The 25614-nt window shown below is 36.3% G+C and overlaps 1 protein-coding gene across 1 annotated transcript in view; it reads right to left on the bottom strand.

The window, feature by feature from the left end:
* TRHDE (thyrotropin releasing hormone degrading enzyme) overlaps positions 1-25614 on the bottom strand; it is a 458543-nt gene that overhangs the window by 134515 nt on the left and 298414 nt on the right. Inside the window, exon 7 of the mRNA XM_066365808.1 lies at positions 15783-15848. Coding sequence (XP_066221905.1) covers positions 15783-15848 — 66 coding nt within the window. The remainder of the gene's footprint in view (positions 1-15782; positions 15849-25614) is intronic.

The raw sequence follows: 25614 nt of genomic DNA, 5'->3' as shown, positions 1-25614 counted from the left end.
TGGTCATCTTTCTTGGGTGGAGCATCAGCCTTCTGAGTGGCATCAGCCTGAGGAAATGCAGCTGCTCTGCCCTCGAGAGTCTCTCCTACCCCAGGGATGGCAACAGGTCATTTTGAGAGGTCAGGAAGCAGGAAGCATGTCAGTGACTCAGTTTTCTGGTGTTGAGACCAGAGCTCACACCCACGCTCTCCTGATTCTATGACTGATGCTTCCACCTCACCGGATACTCAGTTGAATCTGTCCAGAGAGTGGGCAAACCACACCTCTGAGTCTCAGAGGCCACACCCACCAGACTGCTGTGGCCACACCCTACTGAAGTCTGTGAAAAGTATGGACAGACTGACACCTGGGGTGGAAGGGCAAAACCACACCCACCACCCTTCCTAATCCCTGAATTGCCACAGGATCTCCAGGGGTCCCCAGACTTTTTACATAGGGGGCCAGTTCACTGTCCGTCAGACGGTTGGAGGGCCACCACATACAGTGCTCCTCTCACTTACCACAAATGAAAGAGATGCTCCTTCCAGAAGTGCAGCGGGGGCCGGATAAATGGCCTCAGGGGGCCTCATGCGGCCCATGGGCCATAGTTTGGGGATGCCTGATAGACTCTAGCAGAGGCTTTTTCAGTTGCAGATCCCAACAAGCAGCTAGCAGACAGAGGCTGCAAGAGGTGGGAGTTAGGGAAACTTGGCCTTTTGAGCAACTTTCCCCCAGGACCAGAGTGAGTAAAAGTCAGCCTAGTAGTGCAGCTTGGTATTTCCATGTACACCTGAGCCTAGCAGAGGCAGCCAAAACTCTTAATTGCTTGTAGCTCCAAGAAGGTTGCTGAGGGCTAATCACAGGCAGTGTCTCCCACTGGTCTGCACTGGGCTCCTGCTAGCGAGGCCCAGGACTGCATATCCAGGGTCCAGCTGTGGAAAGCACTGGTTCAGGACCTAACAACTCTTGTTAGAATGGTATCCTAAAGAAAAGCACTTCATACCTGGCCCAGCTGAGGGGAGTTCCACTCTCTGTGATCATCATCAGCACAGCAGCTCATGTGCATTGGATAGGGTAGAGCTTCAAAGATAGCCAGCCTGGACACTAGATATTCTGTCCTGCTAGGCTAGATTCCACAGGGGGGAGGAAGAGACACATGGAGCTTGGACATTTAAAGTGTGGGTCACTGTGAGTCTATTGTTGGATCTGGTCAAGGAGCTTAGCCACCTTTGGGAGGGGCACAGCTAGGCCCAGAAGAGGACTCTCTCAGTCTTCCTCCCTGAGACCAGGGTCTCAACAGCTAAAAGAACTTCTGCAGAGTGGACTGTCAGACACACTTGGCCTGATCCTACTGCTCACTTTGTTGGGAAGAAATAATTTTTTTTTTGTATTTTTCTGAAGCTGGAAATGGGGAGAGACAGTCAGACAGACTCCCGCATGCGCCTGACCGGGATCCACCGTGGCACGCTCACCAGGGGGTGACGCTCTGCCCACCAGGGGGCGATGCTCTGCCCCTCCAGGGCATCGCTCTGTCGCGACCAGAGCCACTCTAGTGCCTGGGGCAGAGGTCAAGGAACCATCCCCAGCGCCCAGGCCATCTTTGCTCCAATGGAGCCTCGGCTGTGGGAGGGGAAGAGAGAGACAGAAAGGAAGGAGAGGGGGAGGGGTGGAGAAGCAGATGGGCGCCTCTCCTGTGTGCCCTGGCCGGGAATCGAACCCGGGACTTCTTCACGCCAGGCCGATGCTCTACCACTGAGCCAACCGGCCAGGGCAAGAAATAAAATTTGAGTATCTAGCAGTGGATGAGGAGTCAAGCTTTAGAGTAGGGACCATGTTCCCTGTAATGAGCTCCTGACCAAGAGACTCCTGAAGTAGGGGGTCCCAAAAACGTTGTTTTCACAACCTCAGCTGCCTTAACCCACCAAGTGTGCAACCTGTAGAGAGGTTGGTTGGGTGAGACAACCTGAGCCCACACTACAGTCTTATTACAGAGGATGCTGTGGGAAGACCAGGCAGCTACAAGAAGAGGAGGAGAAGCTGAAAAGTGGAGACAAATCTTACAGAGTTTAGAGCTTTTACAGAGCTGTTGTCACCTCTAAGCAGGAGGAAGCTGATTCTTATACAAAGGGTGGCCCCTCTCACAGTATCCTGACACAGAAAATGCAGACACCAACAGTGAAAAGTGCAGTAGCTGCAGACTGGTAGCCCACAGCAGGTTACAAACAACAGCTGATGCCAACACAAGAAGAACTAGAGCCAACACTACTGGTAGTGGATGGCAGAAAGCACCAATCCTAGACTCAACTACCTACACAAGCAGCATACTCAAAGGTGGAGTCTAGCAGGCACCAGACACTGTGGAGGATAAATATGCCCAACAGGACAAACATTGCACAGTGTGTAATACATACAATCAAGTTTGACCCTTAGAGCCTGAAGGGTAAATGTACCCATGAAAAGACCAACTGCATCTAATACATACAACAAGAGGGAAAACAGAACCAGCAAGAAGCATTCTAAGAACAAGGAAAACAAGTGGCCTGGAGGATAGTACCACCAAGTCCATCTTCTTTATAAACACCAGACAAAAATTTCAAAGTCAGAGAGCACTACCTAATACACAGACAAAATGGGCAGACAGAGAAATGTGACCCAAATGAATCAATAAGAGAAATCCCAAGAAAAAGAACTGATTGAGATGGAAGTAACCAAACTACCAGATGCAGAATTTAAAACAATGATTTTTAGGATGCTCAAGGATCTTAGAGCAACAATGGATGGACATAATGAGCATCTAAATAAAGAGATAGCAAGCATCAAAAGGACATTGAAATCATAAAAAAGAACGAGTCAGAAATGACAAATACAAGACTAGAAATGAAGACTGCATTAGAAGGAATTAATAGCAGGGTGGATGAAGCAGATGATCAAATTAGTGATTTAGAGGACAAGATAAAATAAAAGCACAGAAGCAGAGAAGCAAAAAGAAAAGGGGCTTAAAAATCTGAAAAAAACTCTAAGAGAGCTCTGTGGTAACATGAAGATAAATATCCTCTGCATCATAGGGGTTCCTGAAGGAGAAGAGAATGAACAAGGAATAGAGAACCTGTTTGAAGATATCATGGCTAAAAATTCCCTAAATTGATGAAGTATAAAGTCACACAAGGTCAAGAAGCACAGAGAGTTCCATTAAAGAGAAACCCAATGAGGCCAATAGCAAAACACATCATAATTAAAGTGTCAAAGTAAAGAAACAAAGAAAGAATACTAAAAGCTGCAAAAGAAAAGCAGTTAATTACCTACAGAGGAGCCCCATACGGATTCTATTTCTCAACAGAAACACTTGAGGCCAGAAGGGATTGACAAGAAATATTAAAAGGGATGCAAAGCAAGAACATACAACCAAGACTTCTTTATCCAGAAAGGTTATCACTTAAAATTGAAGGAAAAATAGGGCCCTGGCCGGTTGGTTCAGTGGTAGAGCATCGGCCTGGAGTGTGGAAGTCCCGGGTTCAATTCCCAGCCAGGGCACACAGGAGAAGCGCCCATCTGCTTCTCCACCCCTCCCCTCTCCTTATTCTCTGTCTCTCTCTTCACCTCCTGCAGCCAAGGCTCCACTGGAGCAAAGTTGGCCCAGGCACTGAGGATGGCACTGTGGCCTCTGCCTCAGGTGCTAGAATGGCTCTGGTTGCAGCAGAGCGACGCCCCAGATGGAAAGAGCATCGCCCCCTGGTGGGCATGCCGAGTCGATCCCGGTCAGGCGCATGCGGGAGTCTGTCTGACTGCCTCCCTGTTTCCAACTTCAGAAAAAAAAACATTGGAGAAATAAAAAGATTTCCAGACAAAAAAGAAACTCAAAGAATTCATTACACCCAAAACAGTACTGCAAGAAATGTTAAGGGGCCTGCTTTAAAAAGAGCAAAGGAGAAAAAGAGAATTGTAGAACTAAAGAATAAAATGGCAATAAACAGCTACATATCAGTAATAACCTTAAATATAAATGGATTAGATGCTCCCATCAAAAGACATAGGGTAGCTGCATGGATAAGAAAACAGGACTCGTACATATGCCATCTACAAGGGACACACCTTAGAACAAAAGATATACATAGACTAAAAGTGACGGGATAAAAAAAGTATTTCATACAAATAGAAATAAGAAAAATGCTGGGGTAGCAACACTTATATCTGACAAAATAGAGTTTAAATAAAGGTTATATTAAGGGATAAAGAAGGTCACTACATAATGATAAAGGGAGCAATCCAATAGGAGGATATAACCATTGTAAATATCTATGAACCTAATATAGGAGAATCTAGATATATAAAGCAGATGTTGATGGAAATAAGGGCAAGATCAACAGCAATACTATAAAAGTAGGGGATTTTAATACTGCACTAACATCAGTGAATAGATCCTCCAGACAGAAAATCAACAAAGAAACAGCAGCCTTAAATGATACACTAGATCAACTGGATTTAACATATCTTCAGAACCTTTCATCCCAAAGCAGCAGCAGAATATACATTTTTTTTTCAAGTGCTCAGGGTACATTCTATAGGACAGACCACATGTTAGGACACAAAACAAGTCTCAAAAAATTTAAGAAGACTGAAATCATATCAAGCATCTACTCTAATCACAATGGCATGAAACTAGAAATCAACTACAACAGAAAAACTGAAAAACATTCAAACACATGGACTAAAGAGCAATTTATTAAATAACAAATGGGATAACAATGAGATCAAGGTAGAAATAAAAAATTTCCTTGAAGAAAACAAAAATGAACATACAACAACTCAAAATTTATGGGACACAGCAAAAGCAGTCCTGAGAGGGAAGTTCATAGCATTACAAGCATTCCTTAAGAAGCAAGAAAAATCTCAAATAAACAACTTAACACTGCATCTAAACAAACTAGAAAAAGAACAACAAATAAAGCCCAGAGGATGTAGAAGGAAGGAAATAATAAAGATCAGAGCAGAAATAAATGACACAGGCTAAAAATAAAGTACAGAAGATCAATGAAACCAAGAGTTGATTCTTTGAAAAGGTAAAAAAGATAGATGAACCTTTAACAAGACACATCAAGAAAAAAGAGAGTACCCAAATAAATAAATTAGATATGAGAGTGGAGAAGTAACAATTGACACCACAGAAATACAAAGCATTGTAAGAAAATACTATGAAGATCTGTATGTCAAAACATTAGACAACCTAGGTGAAATGAATAAATTCCTAGAAACATACAATCTTCCAAAACTCAATCTGGAAGAATCAGAAAACCTAAACAGACTGATTACAACAAATGAAATGGAAACAGTTATCAAAAATTCCCAGCAAACAGCCTGACCAGGTGGTGGCGCAGTGGATAGAGCGTAGGACTGGGATGCGGAAGGACCCAGGTTCGAGACCCCGAGGTCACCAGCTTGAGCGCGGGCTCATCTGGCTTGAGCAAAGAGCTCACCAGCTTAGACCCAAGGTCGCTGGCTCCAGCAGGGGGTTACTCAGTCTGCTGAAGGCCCGCGGTCAAGGCACATGTGAGAAAGCAATCAATGAACAACTAAGAAGTCGCAACGCGCAACGAGAAACTGATGATTGATGCTTCTCATTTCTCCCCGTTCCTGTCTGTCTGTCCCTGTCTATCTCTGCCTCTGTAAAAAAAAAAAAAAAAAAATTCCCAGCAAACAAAAGTCCTGAACTAGATGGTGTCACAGGTGAACTTTACCAAATTTTCAAAGAACTAACACCTATCCTTCTCAAGCTATTTCAAAAAATTCAAGAGGAGAAAAGACTTCCAAGCTCCTTTTATGAGGTAAGCATAATCCTCATTTCAAAACCAGGTAAAGACACTACAAAGAAAGAAAACTATAGGCCAATATCCCTGATAAACTTAGATGCTTAAATTCTCAACAAAATATTAGCAAACCAGATCCAGCAATACCAAAAAAAATCATACATCATGATCAAGTGGAATTTATTCTGGTGAGGCAAGGCTGGTACACTTTGACAAATCAATGAATGTGATTCATCACATAAACAAAAGGAAGGAGAAAAATTACATGATAAAAATCAATAGATACAAAAAGCATTTAATAAAATCCAGCACCCATTCATGATCAAAAGTCTCAGCAAAGTGGAGATATAGGGAAAATATCTCAACATGATAAGGGCCATCTATGGCAAAACCACAGCCAACATCATACTCAATGGCCAAAATTTAAAAGCAATCCCCTTAAGATCAGAAACAAGGCAGGGGTGCCCCCTTTCACCACTCTTATTCAACATAGTTCTAAAAGTCGTAGCCACAGCAATCAGACAACAAGAAGAAATAAAAAGTATCCAAATTGGAAAAGAAGAAATAAAACTATCATTATTTGCTGATGACATAATATGGTACATAGAAAACCCTAAACTCTCAGTCAAATAACTACTAGACCTGATAAATGAATTTGGCAAGGTGGCAGGATATAAAATTAATATTCAGAAATCAGTGGCATTTTTATACACCAACAATATATTGTCTGAAGGAGAAATTAAGGAAACAATCAACTTCATTATTGCAAGAAAAAAAATAAAGTACCTAGGAGTAAATTTAACCAAGGAGGTAAAGGACTTGTACTTGGACAATTATAAAATATTGATAAAAGAAATCAAAGATACAAACAAATGGAAGCATATACCGTGTTCATGGATAGGAAATATAAACATCATTAAAATGTCTATATTACCCAAAGCAATCTATAAATTCAATGCAATTCCTATTAAAATACCAATGGCATACTTCAAAGATATAGAACAAATATTCCAAAAATTTATATTGAACCAAAAAAAACCCACGAATATCCTCAGCCATATTGAAAATGAAGAATAAAGTAGGAGGTATCATACTTCCTGATATCAAGTTATATACAAAGTCATTGTACTCAAAACAGCTTGGTACTGGCATACAGATCAGTGGAACAGAACAGAAAACGCAGAAATAAACCCACGCCTTTATGGTCAATTGATATTTGACAAAGGAGGTAAGAGCATACAATGGAGTAAAGACAGTCTCTTTAATGAATGATGTTGGGCCTGACGAGGTGGTGGAGCAGTGGATAGAGCGTTGGATTGGGATGCGGAAGACCCAGGTTTGAGACCCCAAGATCACCAGCTTGAGTGCAGGCTCATCTGGCTTGAGCAAAAAGCTCACCAGCTTGGAACCCAGGTCGCCGGCTCAAGCAAGGGGTTACTTGGTCTGCTGAAGGCCCGCGGTCAAGGCACATATGAGAAAGCAATCAATGAACAACTAAGGTGTCGCAACAAAAAACTGATGATTGATGCTTCTCATCTCTCTCTGTTCCTGTCTGTCCCTATCTATACCTCTCTCTGACTCTCTCTCTGTCTCTGTAATAAATAAATAAATAATAAATGTTGTTGGGAAAATTGGACAGGTACGTGCAAAAAACTGAAACTAGACCACCAACTTAAACCATTTACAAAAATAAACTTAAAATAGATAAAAGATTTAAATGTAAGTTGTGAAACCATAAACATCTTGGAAGAAAACATAAGCAGTAAACATTCTGATATCTCTTGTAGCAAAAATTTTGCTGATTTATCTTCATGGGCAAGTGAAATAAAGGACAAAATGAACAAATGGGACTATATCAAACTAAAAAGCTTTTGCACAGCAAAAGACACCAAGAACAAAATAAAAGACAACCCACACAATGGGAGAACACATTCGCCAAAATGTCTAATAATGGCATAATAACCAAAATTTATAAAGAACTTCTAAAACTCAACACCAGGAAGGAAACAATCCAAATAAAAAATGGGCAAAAGATCTGAATAGACACTTCTCCAAAGAGGACATACAGAAGGCCAATAAGCATATGAAAAAAAAGTTCAGCGTCACTGATCATCAGAGAAATGCAAATTAAAACTACAATGAGATGTCACCTCACACACGTCAGAATGGTGCTCATTAACAAATCAACACACAGTAAGTGCTGACAAGGATGTGGAGAAAAGGGAACCCTTCTGCACTGCTGGTGGGAATGCAGACTTACGCAGCCACTATAGAGAACTGTATGGGATTTCTTCAAAAAATTAAAAATGGAACTGCTTTTTGACCTAGCTATCCCACTTTTAGGAATATATCTTAAGAATACCAAATCACTGATTCAAACAAAGATATGCACTCCCATGTTTATTGCTCATTGTTTACAATAGCCAAGATCTGGAAATCGCCCAAGTGTCCGTCAGTGGAAAAGTGGATTAAAAAGCTGTGGTACATATACACAATGGAATACTATGCGGCCATGAGGAAGAAGAAAATCTTGCCTGTTGTGACAACATGGATGGACCTGGAGATTATTATGCTAAGTGAAATAAGTCAGGCAGAGAAAGAAAAATATAATATGATCTCACATATATGTGGAATCTAATGAACAAAGTGGACTGAAGAATGAAATAAAGGCAGAGGCTGGGTCACAGGGAGCAGAGGGACAGCAGTCAGAGGGAAGGGGGATTAGGGGATGGAATCAGAGAAGGTGAAGGGATTAGTGAAACTATATATACATAACACAGAGATATAGATAACAGGATGGAAAATTCTATAGGGAAGGGGGAGGGAGTTAGGGGAGGGGATAAATAAATATTAAAGAAAATAAGCCTATAATTCTTACATAGAATGAGGATTTGTACTGTAGCAACTTAAATTATAAAAAGAAGTAGATCCTAATTTATGGATTATATGCATAAGTATTGCTTGATATGGGTGAAATTTAATGTATATCCACTGAATGAAAACCCTAGGGTATGAAATATGTCAGAATTGCTGAAAGATGCTTTGGAATTGACAGCTTTTATTGAAGGAAACATTTAAAGTAAGTATGTGTTCATGAGAGCAAGGGCAATTTCAGGAAGATGTATAAAGTAACCAAGAACTTTTACAGACAGAAAAAGTTAAGGAGGGCAAATCGTAGCATATTTATGCTCCAGGAACCATAAATATGCAATAAAATAAGAATTAACAAGAACACTGGACATTAAAGACTGTCTATCTGGAAAGGCAGACAGAAATGAGGCCCCACTGCATACACTCCACCCCAGTGTCCCGCCAGTGAGGAAGGACTGTGCTCAGGACATTGTAAGAAAATCACATTCAAATAGTGTATTATTCAACAGTTGTGGAGTCTCCCACATGATCTTGCCAGTTTTATTTTACAGAATGACCTGAAAAGGAATTTGGAGGTAATTATGCCACAGAAAAATATGAGATGATAAAGGTAAGAATTACATTATGTATATAAAATGGGTAACTAGAGCCTGCACACAAGAGGAAGTTACTGGTTACTGCTGACATGCTTATTTCATTTCACGCCAACTCTAAGCCCCTACAGTAATGTATCATACATTTGTTTTCTTAGTCATCTTTACTCACTGGAATCATTGCTAGGACATAATCCTGGACTAGGAAAAACACATAAATTTTCTTTCCAGATATACTATGTATAGTTGATCTTAAATTAATAGCAATTTAGGGAAACTGCTACTTAGATTTTTCTCCCTGCATTTGTCATATCCCATGAGGGTTTGACCACCTGGAAGTGGAGAAGGTAGAATAAAGAGCCAATAGTTGCGATTATGCAAACTGAATCTTTGAAATTCTTAAGTTAATAAAAAAAGCTATTCACAATAGTAAGTTCCCTGCCTTTTCTTATTTCAACCCTTACTTTAGAATAGTAATAATTTTAGACAGTTAAATATTTTAGGCATATTACTGGTATGATTCACCCAGACACTACTAAATCAACTCATTCATTCAAAGAGGAAACTGGGTATTATAGACCACAGGCAATTGAACTGTAGTTAGAAAATAAGTGAATTATGGTCATTGACTTTCTTAATTTCTCCCATTATAAATTCTTACAAAACTACTGAAATCACTTCAAAACATTTGTTCTAGCTACAAAATATTGCATGGTCTTAATACAAATATCAAGGAAGTGTTAAAAAAAGACATGAATGTATTTTAAATCTTCCTATGTTAATATGTCAACTTACAAAAATAATACAATATGACTTAATCACCAAAACAAAGAAGTTGATAGATTAACAGTGTTGGATTTCCTAAGCAATTCATCACCATTACTACTGAGTCCTAAATGCTTGTTCATTGTATAAACTAGAGGATTCATTCACTGGAATCTTTTGATAGGTCCAAGTTGAAGCTCTGTACTACAAGAAAAGCATACATAAGAGCTATGGAAAGCATGAAAGAAGAAGGAGTCATCACTGATCAAGTAACAATGAACAGACAAGTGGTCTTCGGCAGGGGCCAAGGTAAGCTACTAACTACCAGGGGCTTCCAGGTATGCAGCAGGCAACTAAGGATATATACATCAGTTCCCTGTGATACTTAAATATCTTAATTTTTCTGAAGTTTAGCAGTGGCTTTCCTAACTTTTAGTCCTCCTAACAACTTTAGAAAATTCATATACTTTGTGTTAAATACCTTTCTGCTTGACATACCAAGAATGGTTTTGATTGCTCTACTGTGTTACATACCAGGAGTGGTATATTCCAGAAAACAGATCCTCAAAAATGTAAATTTACAACTGTTTGTCTGTCTTGAGGTAATAGCATTCATAATGAGTAATAAAGTCTTGGCAATCCATGCTTTTTAAGGCTAATACAGATTATTAAATTATCCTTTATAGTTTTCTAAATTGAAGAATATGCTTTGAGAAAACAAATGACTATTTCAATAGAACATTATAGAAGAATAGAGATTACACTATCTGCAATAAGCATGGTTATTTCTGACTAGACTGGAGAGATTACAAAAAGAAAACTATAATCTCAGTGACTTAAATTCTCAGCTGAAGGTATGGTTAAGGAATCAGAGAGTGATTTCTATGCTAAAAGAATCCTGTATCTCCTTTAGCCTTAGAATCAATATAATTGAAAAGCAAACTAAGGTTTAAAATTTCGAGTGGTAAAATCCCAACTCCAGTAAATGGCATGGTTTTATCAGGTCTCGTGAAAATTAGGGCATTAAGAAAGTGTGTGACAATAAGAATTGAAATGGGGATCTTTAAAGTCTAAATTCCACGGAGTTCTCCTTGACTTCAAAAGCAGCTCTTCTTGTCTCTGAAAAAGCTTGCTTTCCTTTGCTTAAATACCCTGTAATGACACTCATCAAGGGGGAGGCTGATTCTCCTCCAGACCAAACTCCAACTACCTCAATGCAGTCAGACTCATAAACAGCGTCAATTTCAGCAGATTTCAAGAACACAAGTAGATATTCTGACCTCAGTAAGGACAACATATATACTGGAAATCACCAAGAAACTTCAAAAAGTAAGTTCTTAGAAAATGTCATAAAAAATAACTATAGTTTAATAACAAACATGTAAACTATCCAGAGCAAAATATGAAAGTGTAATAAAATAAGTAAGTTAACTAAAAAGCAAAGGTACTGTGAGTTGTTTCTTAATACTGGAAAAAGAAACGTTATGAGCAAATACTCTCAATGACACAAATGCTGACTTGGTTGCACTAGTTATAGTGCTATAGCTGACCTTTACACAATGTGGAAGTTAGGGGCATCAACTCCTTTGCAATCAAAACCTATGTATAACTTTTGACTCCCCCAAAACTTAGTCTTCCCTCAGTAACCATGGGGGTGGTTTCAGGAACCCAGTGGATATCAAAATCTGCAGATGCTCAAGTCCCTTATATATGGTATAGTTCAATGCATACATTTGACTCTCTGAATCCATGGACTACCAACCATAGATCAAAAACAGTACAAGTGTCTATTTTTTAAAATTTGCATATAAACAGACCTCCACAGTTCAGACCTATGTTGTTCAAGGATCAACACTATATACATTGAATGCCATATAGTCTTAATAGTCAGATGATTAACAAGATTCAATAACAGGGAGTCAGCTGACCAGGTGTTGGCACAGTGGATAGAGCATCAGCCTAGGATACTAAGGATCCAGGTTTGAAACCCTGAAATCAGTGGCTTGAGCATGGGTTCACCCAGCTTTAGCATGGTGTTGCTGGCTTGAGTGTGTGATCATAGACATGATTCTGTGGTCTCTGGCCTGAGCCCAAAAGTTGCTGGCTTGAAGCCCAAGACTGCTAGTTTGAGCCCAAGGTCACTGGCTTGAGCAAGGGCTTGGCCTGAGCTCCTCAGTCAAGGCACATATGAGAAAGCAATCGATGAACAACTAAGGTGTCATAACAAAGAATTGAAGCTTCTCATCTCTCTCCCTTCCTATCTGTCTGTCCATATCTGTCCCTCTCTCTCACTAAAAGGAAAAAAAAAAAGAACAGGGAGTCTCTCACTTTTGCACATCTTGATCACAAATTTCCCCATCAGTTTAAAACAGTTATCCAAAATTAAAGTATCAACTCAAATTATCTAACTAATAAAATACATTAAATAAATTTTAGATTCAGAGAATCTAAAAGGTAGAAAAAGTCTTAGAGAGCATTCTGTCCAACTCTTGCATTTTATAACTATAAGGTTAGAAGCCAAGAAAGGTTTAAATGATGTGTAGAAAACCTGCCATTAATTAGAAAAAGAAATCAGAATCACTTCTCTATACACATTCCATTGCCTCATGCTTCCCAAAATAGCCCTGCTATTATTTTTGGGAAATGGATTATTAAGATAGTAGATATGTATAGTTTGCAAAAATGTAAACATTTTTGTGTTTTAAAACATTACCTACAAATGGAATGCAAAATCAAACAAAGATTCAAGCTTGGTTAGCATTATATTTTACTTTCAATTTAAACATCAAAACAGAAGCTAACTTACTAATGGTAGCCAGGATGAAACCTTTATGTGTGTATATATTATTTTGAAAAAAAAAAGGTTTTGAGGCAATTTATTTAAAATAAACTATGCAAGACTGAATAATTTAAGTATCAGAAAAAAATTTAAAAATTAAGGGGAATTAGGCAAAAATATATCAAGAAAACTAGACAAGGGAAAGTTGTGATTATTCAGTATGAAACTGTTTTCTAGACTTTCTAATAACTGAGCCAGTGAGTTATGTGGCTGTTAGGAACAAAACATTTTTCAAAAATTCTGAGTCCTTTCCTACTGAAGAATATATGTGAGAACTAGAACTTAAAATGTGTTTTCCAATACAAAATATTACAAAAGGTAGAAAATGTAGTTAAATCCATACTCAGATACTCTGTAGATTAAAGATGAACATGTGAACTTGCCCAGAAACTTCCCAGAAACCTACTACTTTTCTATATTATTTTTACTATATTTAATATATGCTACATTTATAATTTACTTTATATCTCTTTACATTTATTATATGCTTATTATATATTATGTGTAATTTTTCTGTGGTTATATAGGTTTAAAGAAATGTTTACCTTGTTCCCCCCCAAAAAAAATTGAGTCAAAGAATACAAAATTATAAGATAATACAAATTTTAGAAGAAGCCACCATTATTATTGTTCCTATGTGGAATGTGAGGGCTAAGGAACAACTATAAAGAAGAAGAAGAATATAAAGATGAAGATGAAGAGGAAGGAGGAAGAGGAAAAGAAGAAGAAGGAAATAAAGAAGAGAAAGAAAGAGGAAAAAGAATAATAAAGGAAAAGAAAGGAAGGACAGATAGAGGGAGAGAGAAAGAAAGAGCAAAAATGTATATATAAAGAAGAAACATAATATTTGCAATTTGGGATTGCCTCTGCAAACATAAACTTCCATTTGTCAACATAGAAATATCCATGGTTAATATGAAAACACTTAATAGATTTTCCAGCACAGGTAATCACCGACAGTCCAGATTATCTCTTTCAACAAGACTATAAAACGAAGATTCCCTGGAGACTTGTGAATGGGAAATATATTAATATCAACTCTGTGACCACTCAACACCACGACATAAAATGTCTGTTCAGGAGGTCACTTCCAAAATGTATCCCATACATCTTCATGCACAAGAGATGATAATTTATCACCAAGACATAGGGATCTACTGTAAACTAATCCAAACTGCTGATGATACACTAAATCAGTCTGAGTGATGAATATAAATAAAGCTGCAAGGAAGTACTGAAGGATACAGATCTATCTGATCAATGAGATATCACAAGGCAAATGAAATGCAATGTTGACAAGCATAGAGTCCCTCAGTTGAAAATTAACCAAATCAAGTATCAGAGCATAAAGGCACACATTAACACAAGTTTCAAATGAAAGTTTAATATATGGGAGTCAGATGTTGAATAGTCTGTCTCAGATAAAACTGAACAAGAACAGGGTCAATAGAATTGGATGAGGTAAAAAATTGATGTATTTTGCATGCCATAGAAAGCACTGCAGGATAAAGAAAAATGTTGCAAGACAATAATCTTTTCCAAATAATATAACTATCGTTATTCAATCTGCCAAGCAAATCCATACACACAGATGAGGAAAAACAATAAAAACTGTATACAGAAAGTGATTTCACATCAACTTGCTACCAGGAGGTCAAATTCAATTTGTGTTGTCCTTATTAAAGCTTAGATATTTTCTGAAAATATCATGCCATAACCTTAATGGAGAAGAACAAAAGAGTGGGGATAAAGAAGGACATTCCACCAAAAAGTTGATGTTTATAGTGGTCAGTCCTTGAGAAAAAGATTTTCCCAACTATGTGGTCAGAATAGAGACTTCGGCAATAGAACTCAGTCATTCTGAAGGTGTTCCTAATAGAAAGAGCTGATTAAAGTAAATTATCACCTCTGCTGGAACAAATCTGTAAAAATATTCTCTAGGGAAAATTATTTTTCAAGAAATTTATATTTTTTTTCTTTGTTGTGTTAAGTAAATAGAGCATTGTCATGCCATATTTAACTCTTGCTTTGTATTTTATCTTTCAGTTTATTTTGGGTAAAGATAGAGTTATGCTACTAAAATATGACCTGATCCCATATGTAGTTCATTTAAATTTCAAAATGAAAAGCTTACCAAGAACAGATAAGATTGATTGCTCTCTCTGTCTTAGCATAATTGTATTTCAGGTGAACATCAATTTACTTTAAAGGACACTTCTAAGTAGCAGAATGCATCATAAATAATTCATCAATCACAGCTGCTAGGAACATGATTCACTTCCACAGATTCAATGGAATAGAAGTTCTATTTCTCTATGTTTGTGTTTGTTTTCAGGAGTTAAGAATACTTCTTTTCTAAGAATTCACTCTAAGATTCCATACCTCATACTCTAAATGCAGTATGATAAAACTGTTTTTCTTTCCCCTTTATTTAAAATATTGTTTTTTCTAATTTAAAGACATTTAAATAGTTTTGGACCAAATCACAATCTATGTATATCAACAATAAAACAACAAAAGGCACAAAACTGAAAAATGGCATTAATATTTTTCTCAAATGCATATTTTAGTAAGGCTAGCAGTTTGTTTTCACTTTATATAACATTTTAAATGGAAACAAAAAGGATGCAGACTCCAAAACTCTTTTTTAGGTTATTTAGGATCTGATAGAGTTAAAAATTATTTCAATTTAAAGAGGTATATTAAAGAGATTCTAAATGGTATAACAATTTGAATTTTATTGGCTGGTACAGTGAGTATCTGACCTCTTTCATTTGTCATATGGAAAGACACTATTTACCTTACTCATCTTAAAGTTTTCTATCAAATTCAGCAATTTGGTATTAGCAATTTTCCAAGCTATGAAAAATCTTTAAAAATAAATATAGAGATGAGGACAAAAATATAGAAGAAAATAGGAAGCATTTCACTTACTTGCAAACCTCTCTGAAATACTGAATGGCCCATAAAATTAGCCAGCATTCTAATTAAAGCAGCACCCTGTAGGAAAATAAAAGAAAAGAATTTCAGCCAAGTAACATGATTCTAAAATTATCCTCTATCAATCAAAAATAGTGTGATTTATTCATGCTTGTTTATTCTTTAAAATAGTTAAGAAATAAGAAATTCATGTATACAATATTTCTCTTCCATATAACAAATGCATTTTTTGTTTTGTGAATCAAAAACCAACAATTTCAAAATAGAATTCTTCTGGACAGAAGATCTCAGGGCAATAATAAGCTGTAATTCAGGAATAATAAAAATTGTATTAAGCACTAGACATGACAGTTAATAAAACATGGTTCTTGTACTTATAAGGTCACAAGGTCATAATCTAGTAAAGAATAATACCCATGTTAATTAATAATCATATTAAAACAGAAGCTACAGAAGTGCAGGGTAGGTATACCAAGCAATCAGAGTGGTTTTAAATCCTGGCTCTGCCATGTTTACTCAGAAAAAAAACCATTTAACCTCTCTGTTCCTCAATTTTCTCACATGTAAAGTGTAGGTCATAATAGCCCTGATTTAATAACGTTTTTTTGAAGCTTAAATGAATTAATATATGTAAGAAAGTTAAAACATGGTCTGAAAAAAGTAACCATAATACAAATGTTAGCCATCAGTATTACATGAAAATAATTATTTCCTGTCTATTTCTTTTAGAGGTTAGCTGTAGCCATATATCCTTTAACAGGTAAAACATGTGATTAATATAAATAGAGTTATAGAAGAAAATACTTATTTAAGAGTCCACCTCATCTCATCTTGAGAACAATTATAATATTGTTGAACAATATCAGTGCAAAAAGGTAGACATGTAATCAATATGAAACATTCCAAGTAATGATGGTTAAGTCTGGATGATCACAAAATTTGTATGCACAATGTAAATAAGCTTTCAAGGGGGTATTTCAATTTACACAGAATTGTTTTTAACTATGGTACAGTGGATTATAAGCAACAAAGGTTTAAATGTGGCACAGGCCAGTTGGCTCAGTGGACAGAGCATAAGCCCAGCATATGAAAATCCAGGGTTTGATTCCTGGTCAGGCACACAGGAGAAGTAACCATTTTCTTCTCTCCCCCTTTCTTTTCTTCTTCTTCATTTTTAAAAATTTTTTTAATTTTATTTTTATTTCTTTGTACTTTTCTGAGTGAGAAGCAGGGAGGCAGAGAGACAGATTCCCACATGCGCTCTTATCAGGATCCACTCGGCAAGCCCACTAGAAAGCAATGCTCTGCCCATCTGGGCCGTTGCTCCATTGCAACTGGAGCCATTCCAGTGCCTGAGGCGGAGGCGATGGAGCCATCCTCAGCCCCTGAGTCAATCGTTGCTCAAGTGTAGCCTTGGCTGTAGGAGGGGAAGAGAAAGATAGAGAGAATGGAGGAGGGGAGAAGCAGATGGGTGCTTCTCCTGTGTGCCCTGGCTGGGAATCAAACACTGGACTTCCACACACCAGGGCACTCTACCACTGAGCCAAACAGCCAGGGCCCCTTTCTTTTCTCCTCTCTCTCTCTTCCCCTCCCAAGCCAGTGGCTCAACTGGTTTGAGCATCAGCCTCAGGCACTAAAAACAGCTTGGTTGATTCCAGCATCGCTCCCAAACAGGGGTTGCTGGGTGGATTCTAGTTGGGGCACATGCCAAAGTTTGTCTTACTAGCTCTTAAAAAAGAAAAAAGTTAAATGTAAACAATAACCTGGTTTTAGGGAAGAATTCCTTTTATATCGAATTCATAGAATTCATACTTGTTACAAATTCACACTCTCCCATAACTCATTTCTTAACAGGTGTCTCTATTTTTTAAGAGAATCATATCAACCATACGTAGATTCATCCTGTATAGAATTGAACTGTGGCAGGCAGTCCAAGGAATCCAGGAGGAATTTTCATTGTACCTAGTTTTCTTTGTTTCCCAGAATTCTGGAATTTTAATGCAACACAACACTCAGGCTCCATAAATCATCATTTAAAAAATGGTGCAAAAAATTTTAGTCATCATCAAAATTGCTCCCAAAATTGGTATTTTTTTTCACAACTCAACAAATGATAAGCTGGACAAGTCACAGAGTTTTGTGCCTCTTCTGATATCTTTTTTTTCCCACACTTTGTACTCTTTGCTTTATCTTGTGTTTCTTCCTCTTTATTGTCTTTATACTTGTATGGGTTCCTAAAATATAAGCATTTTTTGTTCAATCTGCAGCCCAGATTAGAATTCCCTTTAGAATGTATCACCTCAGCTCCTTGAATTTCCTTCACAAACCCTCTTCCTACACATTTCCAAATCTAATATGCCCACCCAAGGGTAGAAACTGTCAATTCTGCAGGAAAACTACCCTTTGCCTCTTGAGGTGTGAGACAGTCTTAAGTAGTCATCTCAGACTTTGCTTCAGAACAGAATAGCCATCTTAGATGATTAAAGTACTTCCCTCCAGATAATGATGACTTGGTCTCTTGTCAGGTTATAAAAAACTATCAATTTAGCATAAGCTAAAGGCAGAGTCATTTTTTATTTTAATTTTTCTTACTAGAATGACATTGGTTAATAAAATTATATAGGTTTCAGGTACACAATTCTATATAATACATCATCTGTATATTGTATTGTGTGTTCCCCATTCCATCAGGTCTCCTTCCATCACCATTTATCCCCCAATTACTCTATCCTACCTCCCCTGCCCTCTTTCCTCTGTTGATCACCATACTGTTGTATATGAGTTTTTTTCTTTTTTTTAAAGGTGACAGGATTAAGCAAGAATCCTTTCTCACCATAAAGAACGTACTTGTTTTTCTATCTCAGTTGAGGTGGAACAGAGTGCTAACAGGAAATAAAATTGGGATATATAATCAATATGTAAAAGTTATATATCACTGAACTCATTATTATTATATTGTGTGATACAATAAATATTTTAAAAGTTAATTAAGTTGTGTTGCCCATTTCAACATTTTAAATTCTCCAAAATAACATGCACTCTTCTATATTTAACTAGCCTTTTCTTTCTAAAGCTAGGTATTAAAAATCCATATTTCATAAACCTTCATAGACAGATTGGCTCTCCAACTGAAAGCATTCAACCAACATACACATGGTATGTACTGTGCATGGCTTATAACAAGGATCATATCTCTTTACGCATGCATAACTCATTGCAAAATTTATTTCTTTTTCTTTAAGAAAACACTGAAACGTCTTTCATCATGTCTTTGAAGCATTTTTTCTTACCAAGCAATTATTATTTACAATATTGTAACTTATACCCTCTTATGATTCAAAATTTTAGCCCCCCAAAACAAACTGGGTGTTAGGCAGCCTAAACAGCTTTAGGGAATACAAATACTCTAATTCTGTAAGATTTTTATAATTTTAAGGCTTGTTCAAGAAAATCTATTCAATATTATTATATTTACTACACTAAGATTCCGGGAGATATTAGGATAAAAACTACTATCTGAATTTTTTAAGGTTTTGTAAAGAATATTCCACAAAAATATACTCATAAACCTATATCTCACTTAGTAATATTTTATTGGGGCTGTCTTTTATATAAGTTCCTAGCCAAAATTTATTTTATTTTACATTGTAATCATTTTCATTCAAGTCAGTCTCAAAGACAGTAAATATCTCCAGAGAAAGGACTAAGTTCTTATGACTTGGTAGCCCATTCCCTATGCCTGGCTCTGAGCTGCTGCTTCCTTAACATAATAACTGGATGAGGAAGAGAAATTAGTTGCATGCATAGCAATTACTTGGTATTCTTGACGACTACTCAGCCGGGATATACAGTTTATTACTTTATTGGTGTACCTTAGTGATAAGTAATCACTTTTGAAGCGAGGGAGAATGCAACTAATTTATTGCTTTAACATATGCTTATTGAGTCAGGCAGTGTGCTCAGTATCCTGTAGAATATAAATAGGTATGCCACAAGTCTGTGTCCTCCAGGACATCAAAATCTCACAAGTGGAATGAGAAGAAACAACACAGTAAAAGATGAATTGCAAAAGAAATAAAAATAATAGACTATATTTCAGAGAAAGGGAAGGAATGAATGTCAAAGAGGATCTAAAGAAGGGGCATTAGTATTGGACCTTGTGGATGGGAGGGATTCCATGAACAAAGGTAAACAGAAGGCATTTGCATTGTGTGGCAGGAATGGTCTTTTCATATTCATGCAGGTGTGAAAGTGAAAAGCACAAGTAGACTTGGTCTATCTGATGCACCCTATAGACTGATTGCAAAAAAATAGTTCCTGAAACATAATAGGTGCTCAATAAATACCGAGTCACAATAATGTAGAAAAGGCCATCCCCAGATTATGTAAATTGGAAAGAGTGGTACTAGGTTTGAACTCCAGTGAGAAGGTAGCAAGGAGTCAAAAAATGTGGAAATGTACAGATAAGTCATAAGTCTTAGCTGAATTTATTAATGATATACCTGTCTTTCATTAAGAAACTACTACATGCCATATTCACATTATTGTAAGAAAAATATCACTATTTTCAGATCAGAAAATTGAGGCTTAAAAGGTTGAATAAATTACCCAAATTAATACAAGTAGTAAATTATAAAGCCAGGATTAGAATCCCATTTATATCTAACTACAAAATCAAGTAATCTTAATGAATTTGGATTACTTTCTTGTGATCCCAAATCAAAATAGTTACATGATACTCTCCAGAAACCTTGAGCATAGCAAGAACTTAGAAAAAGAAAGGAAATTCTTAGAGTTACTCAGAGCTTGAAATTATTTAGTAAATGTTCCCAGGAGATGATGAAGAAACACCTAATTCAATGAGACATAGTTAAAGCAGCTGACCAGTAAGTCCAGGATTGACAATGGACCAGAAGACATAAATTGGCTAGCATAATAGAACATATTGATGGACTAGGAAGCATTAAGCTAGTATACAGCAGGCTCAGTAAGAACAAAGGGCTAGCCAAGTTGAAAGAGTACATTTTGATCAGATGTTGTATGTGAACATGGAAGCTGTGAAAATGCACTACTCTGATTTCCTCCTCTTACCACTCTTATTAGCCACCCTGAAGACCAATGGCTGAGCATGATAGTGGCACTAAGGTGGGCACAGTCCAGCCAGGTGGGGCTCCTCTAATGAGAATCTCTGGCTTCAGGACTCACCATCGGCATGGATAGGTGTTTCTTGCAATTGAGCTGTGGTCTGAAAGTCTTTCCACCCAATGCTTCTACATTCCCTCTCTACTTTGATTGGCTTTGAACAGCCCTTGATCTCAGGACAGCTCTCTCTACCTTCATCAGCTCCTTCTCAGATAAATACCTCACACACCATAGTGACTTCTTCTCAGAAGACTTGACCCAGTAGAGCAACATTAAATGCTGAAATCCAAACAACTGTAAATTACTGGCCCTTTAGCTGGTATATTCCACTATTTCACTTTATAGAAGTGTTTGCTTTTATTCAGCGTATGAGCAGGTAAGGAATAATGTATCATTACATTAGACTTACATATGGGAGAGACTGAGGTAAAGGGTTAAAGTAATTTGTCTAAAGTTACATAGGTAGTAGCTACTAGAACTTTTCTCCATACTTTCTGTTATAGAGTTATTTGTAGTGTAAAAACATATGAGGTAAACCTATGTTATTACTTGCTAGGTTATTAAAAGAATTAGTCTATTGATTCTAAATCAAAGTACTTTTAAAATGTAAATTTCTAAATGATGTGTCTGCCTTAACTCTGGACGTGTAGACATTATAAGATGTTTTAACATAATGTGTTACTGAATAATGGCTTTTGGTCTGGAATAAAAGCATATCTTAAATCCTCCAAAATTTTTCAAAAACATATATATTATAATGTTTGTGCAACAATACTACAGTTATCTTTAGGACCTGAATAAAAGAAAAAAAATAAAATATCTAATTCTAAATATTGCTGACTCAAAAACTGATTATCAAAAAGAAAGGCAAAGAGAGAGAAAGAGAAAGAGAGAGTAGAGGATAAATAAAAGGACAAATAGGGAAAGAGAATTAGTTCTAAAAAGGAAGCAGAATTAATTCCCACTTGCCCCAGTCGTCTACACCTGGAGCCTTGATGTTCTTTAATGTGTGACTTCCCAAGGCCAAGCTACTATCAGCACAGAAGAAGGATTCCATAGCCTCTGAGTAATAAGCCAGATGTGTTTTCACTTTCACAAGTCCATCCCATGAACTACAGCAAACTAATTTTAACAATTACGTCTGGAGAAGCATAATGATTTAAAAGTTCTAGCTTTGCCATCTACTAAATGTAAGAACTTAGTCATATTTGATGAGCTCCCTAAATATCTACAATTAGAATGTAACAATAACAACAATACTACTCCTAACGATGACGATAATGATGATATCTTAAGATTTTTCTGAGAATTCACTTAAAACACTCAAAAAGCGTATAGTACTCAACAAATTAATGTAGTTGTCTTCATCTTCATCATTACCCTCTTTTTCATGTTAGCTCCCTACTTCAAGAGCTTTTTTAATTCCTATGGTAGTGAATCAAGGATATACATAATGAAACTCACCATTATCTAGCAAAACTTTTCCCATATAGTACAATCAGCACTTAGTTAAGCTGATCTTCTCATTATCCAATGAGCACACCTTATACTCTCATGTTTTAATTATGCTATTTACTTCAACTGCAATGATATTCCTTTTCAATCTTATATTCTAAACCCTATACATTATTCAAAAGCAAGGGAAAGTCCATACTATAATACAAAACTTCCCACAAGTTCATTAGTTCTCAATGCTTTCTGACCTTTGAGTCATAAATTTTTTAAGTCTAAAGTAAACAATTTATTACTTTATATAACTCACTAATTGATTCAAATGATTGTTTCTTTTTCCCACAATTAGATGTGAGCCATATTATTTAGATTTATTATTGACACAACTGTTAGTTGTCAGAACCATAACTTATTTATTGTCTATGAAAGCTAGTCCTAGCTAAGAAAGGTATCCACCAACTACTCACTAGTTTCAAATCAGCAATCCAAACCATGAGCTCATAACCAATATATATGTACTCAATCTTCCTTATAATAAAATTCAGCACAAATGCTAAACTGGGGCCTTGTATTTTTTTAGTAGTCTCAAGCAGCAGTATTCAAACAAGGTAATCCATATTAAAATAGGAAGTAAAAAAAGAAGACCAGAGACGCAAGGACAAGGACATAGGGAATTTTCAACAGTGTCAAAAAATAGCACTTCCATAAAAGCATTCAATTAAAGAATTTAAAACAGAAAAATACTATAAAGTCAAATGAATGTTCATGGAAGAATAAAACATAAGAGCATAAAATAGAAAATAAAGAAATGTGAGAGGATGAAAAATAAAATATATCAATATATGTGGGAATATCTATTATGACTTAGCATTCAAAATAATGTATCTTAGTAAACTAGGAAGAAGAGGGAATCAATATATCAAAGGCCATCTTCTAAAAACATACATATGGGTGAAAAATTGGATATGTTCTCCTTAAAGATGAGAATAAGACAAGAATGTCCTTTATTAATACTTACATTCAAAAACACAATAAAGTAAATGAGCAAACAAAATTATAAAGCAAACAACAAAAACAAAGCAATAAATTAGTATTGTTCAGACATGATATTAAAGTCCTTACAAAATTAAAGAAAGAGAGAAGTAATTGATAAAATTAATAAAAGAATACAGCAAAGTTACTTGACACAGATCAATACATAAAAATCAAGAGAGTTGATATAAATCAGTAAAAATTATGAATCAATTTTTAAAGAGTCCCCTTCTCAAAAGAGAAATACAAAAAATGTATAACATAACCAAAAATTATAGGAAGAAATTAAAAGTTGTTTAGTATTTTTATGGAGAAAATTATATAACTTAATCATGGACACAAGAACCTAAATATGAAAAACTATGATTCTTATAAAGCTAGAAAAAAACTGTTTTTGTAAAAAGGTCAAATAGTTCAAAATTAATCAATAAAATCTTTTTAAAAATTCCCAAAAACTGCCTTTGTCTTAAAATTGATATAGATTGGTACATAGTTAATAGTAATTTTGAAAAACAACAAGATAGAGGGAGAATCATCACACCCAATATCAAACCAAAATACTATGGTGGTTAGACCTTAGCCAGATACCTGTGTAAACCATGGACCAGGATACGTGACTACAAATGCACGAAAGCTGATATGGTGGTAACTGACAGGGATAATATTACAAAAGAGTGGAACTAGGGCAAGGAATTCAATAATTAGAATTAAGAAGATTGATTATCTAAATGAAAATAAAATTACATTTTACATCACAACATAAAAAAACAACCAAAACACCTAAATGGATTAAAGAACATAATATAAAATGCAAAACTTTAAAAATATTAGGAAAAACTGCCTGACCAGTGGTGGCAGGCTCGAGCATGGGATCATCAGCTTGAGTGTTGAATTGCTGACCTGAGTTTGAGATTATAGACATGATCCCATGGTCCCTGGGTTGAGGTCAAAGATTGTTGTTGGCTTGAAGCTCAAGCTTGCTGGCTTGAAACCAAGGTCACTGGCGCAGCTAGAGCTCCGCAGTCAAGGCACATATGAGAAGCAATCAATGAACATTTAAGTTGCCACAACTATGAGCTGATGCTTCTCATCTCTCTCCCTTCCTGTCTGTCTGGCAGGCTCGCTCTCTCTCCCTCTCCCTCCCTCTCTCTCTCTCTCTCTCTCTAATACATATATATGAAAAAACTGTCAGACAGTATTTTTAAAATTTGGGGTAAATAAAGATACTTAAACAAAATGCATGAAGCATGGAAGAGTAAATGGGGAAAGGGACTACAACTGAGTTAAAATATCTGTGATACAAGACATCATAAATTTAAAATTAAATTAGTCTATTAGCAACCAAAGATTAATATACAAATACAAAAAAAGAACCTCTTATTTATCAATGATTAAATAAAAAGCAAACTATTTTTGAAAAAGACCCCACAGGAAAATGGACAAAAGATATTCACAGAAAATTCAAAAAGAAATCCAAATAGCAACAAATATACAAAAATACTTCATCTCACCAAGAAACAAGGAAGAAATTTAAACAGAAAACAGTGTTTCCACAGCCACAAGCTCAGCAATAAGAGCAGGAATTCAATAATTCCAAGTACAGATAAGGATGTGAAGAAGCAAGATCTTTCCAACATTCTAGTGAGAGTATATATTGTACATAGGTACACTCTGGGAGGAAAAATGGCACACTGAGGTAAATTTAAAAATTTATTTATTTGTGAATTTAACAAGAAATTGCGTGCTTACTGTGTTAGGTACTGTTACAGAGACTGAAAATGAAGCAAAGAACAAACCAATTAATCATTCATGGAGTTTACATTCATAAAGAAGAGGCAATTAATAGAGAAACAGCTTCCTATAATCATGCTAAGTACTGACTATTGTTATAAAGGAAAACGAAGCAGGGTAAGGAGATAGAAAGTGCTGGGGGAGATGGGCTCTCAAATTAATAAGGTGAGCAGAAAAGATTTCTCTATTAAATGATTTTAAGCAGATATATGAATTAAAAGCAGCAGCAAGTCTTATTGATTACTGAATAAGAGTATTCCAGGCAGACAGACACACACAGATAATGCTTAATTGTAATCTTTGGGAAGAGAGGGAGAGATTTACTAATAAAAATTAACAACATTTGTTAAAATTTGGGTTTTGTTATCCATTAGTAGTCTCTGTGAGTCTGGAAAAGAGAAATTGAAAC

Source organism: Saccopteryx leptura, chromosome 2, assembly GCF_036850995.1.
Source record: "Saccopteryx leptura isolate mSacLep1 chromosome 2, mSacLep1_pri_phased_curated, whole genome shotgun sequence".
NCBI classification, from domain to species: Eukaryota; Metazoa; Chordata; class Mammalia; order Chiroptera; family Emballonuridae; genus Saccopteryx; species Saccopteryx leptura.
This window is presented reverse-complemented; position numbering and strand designations above follow the sequence as displayed.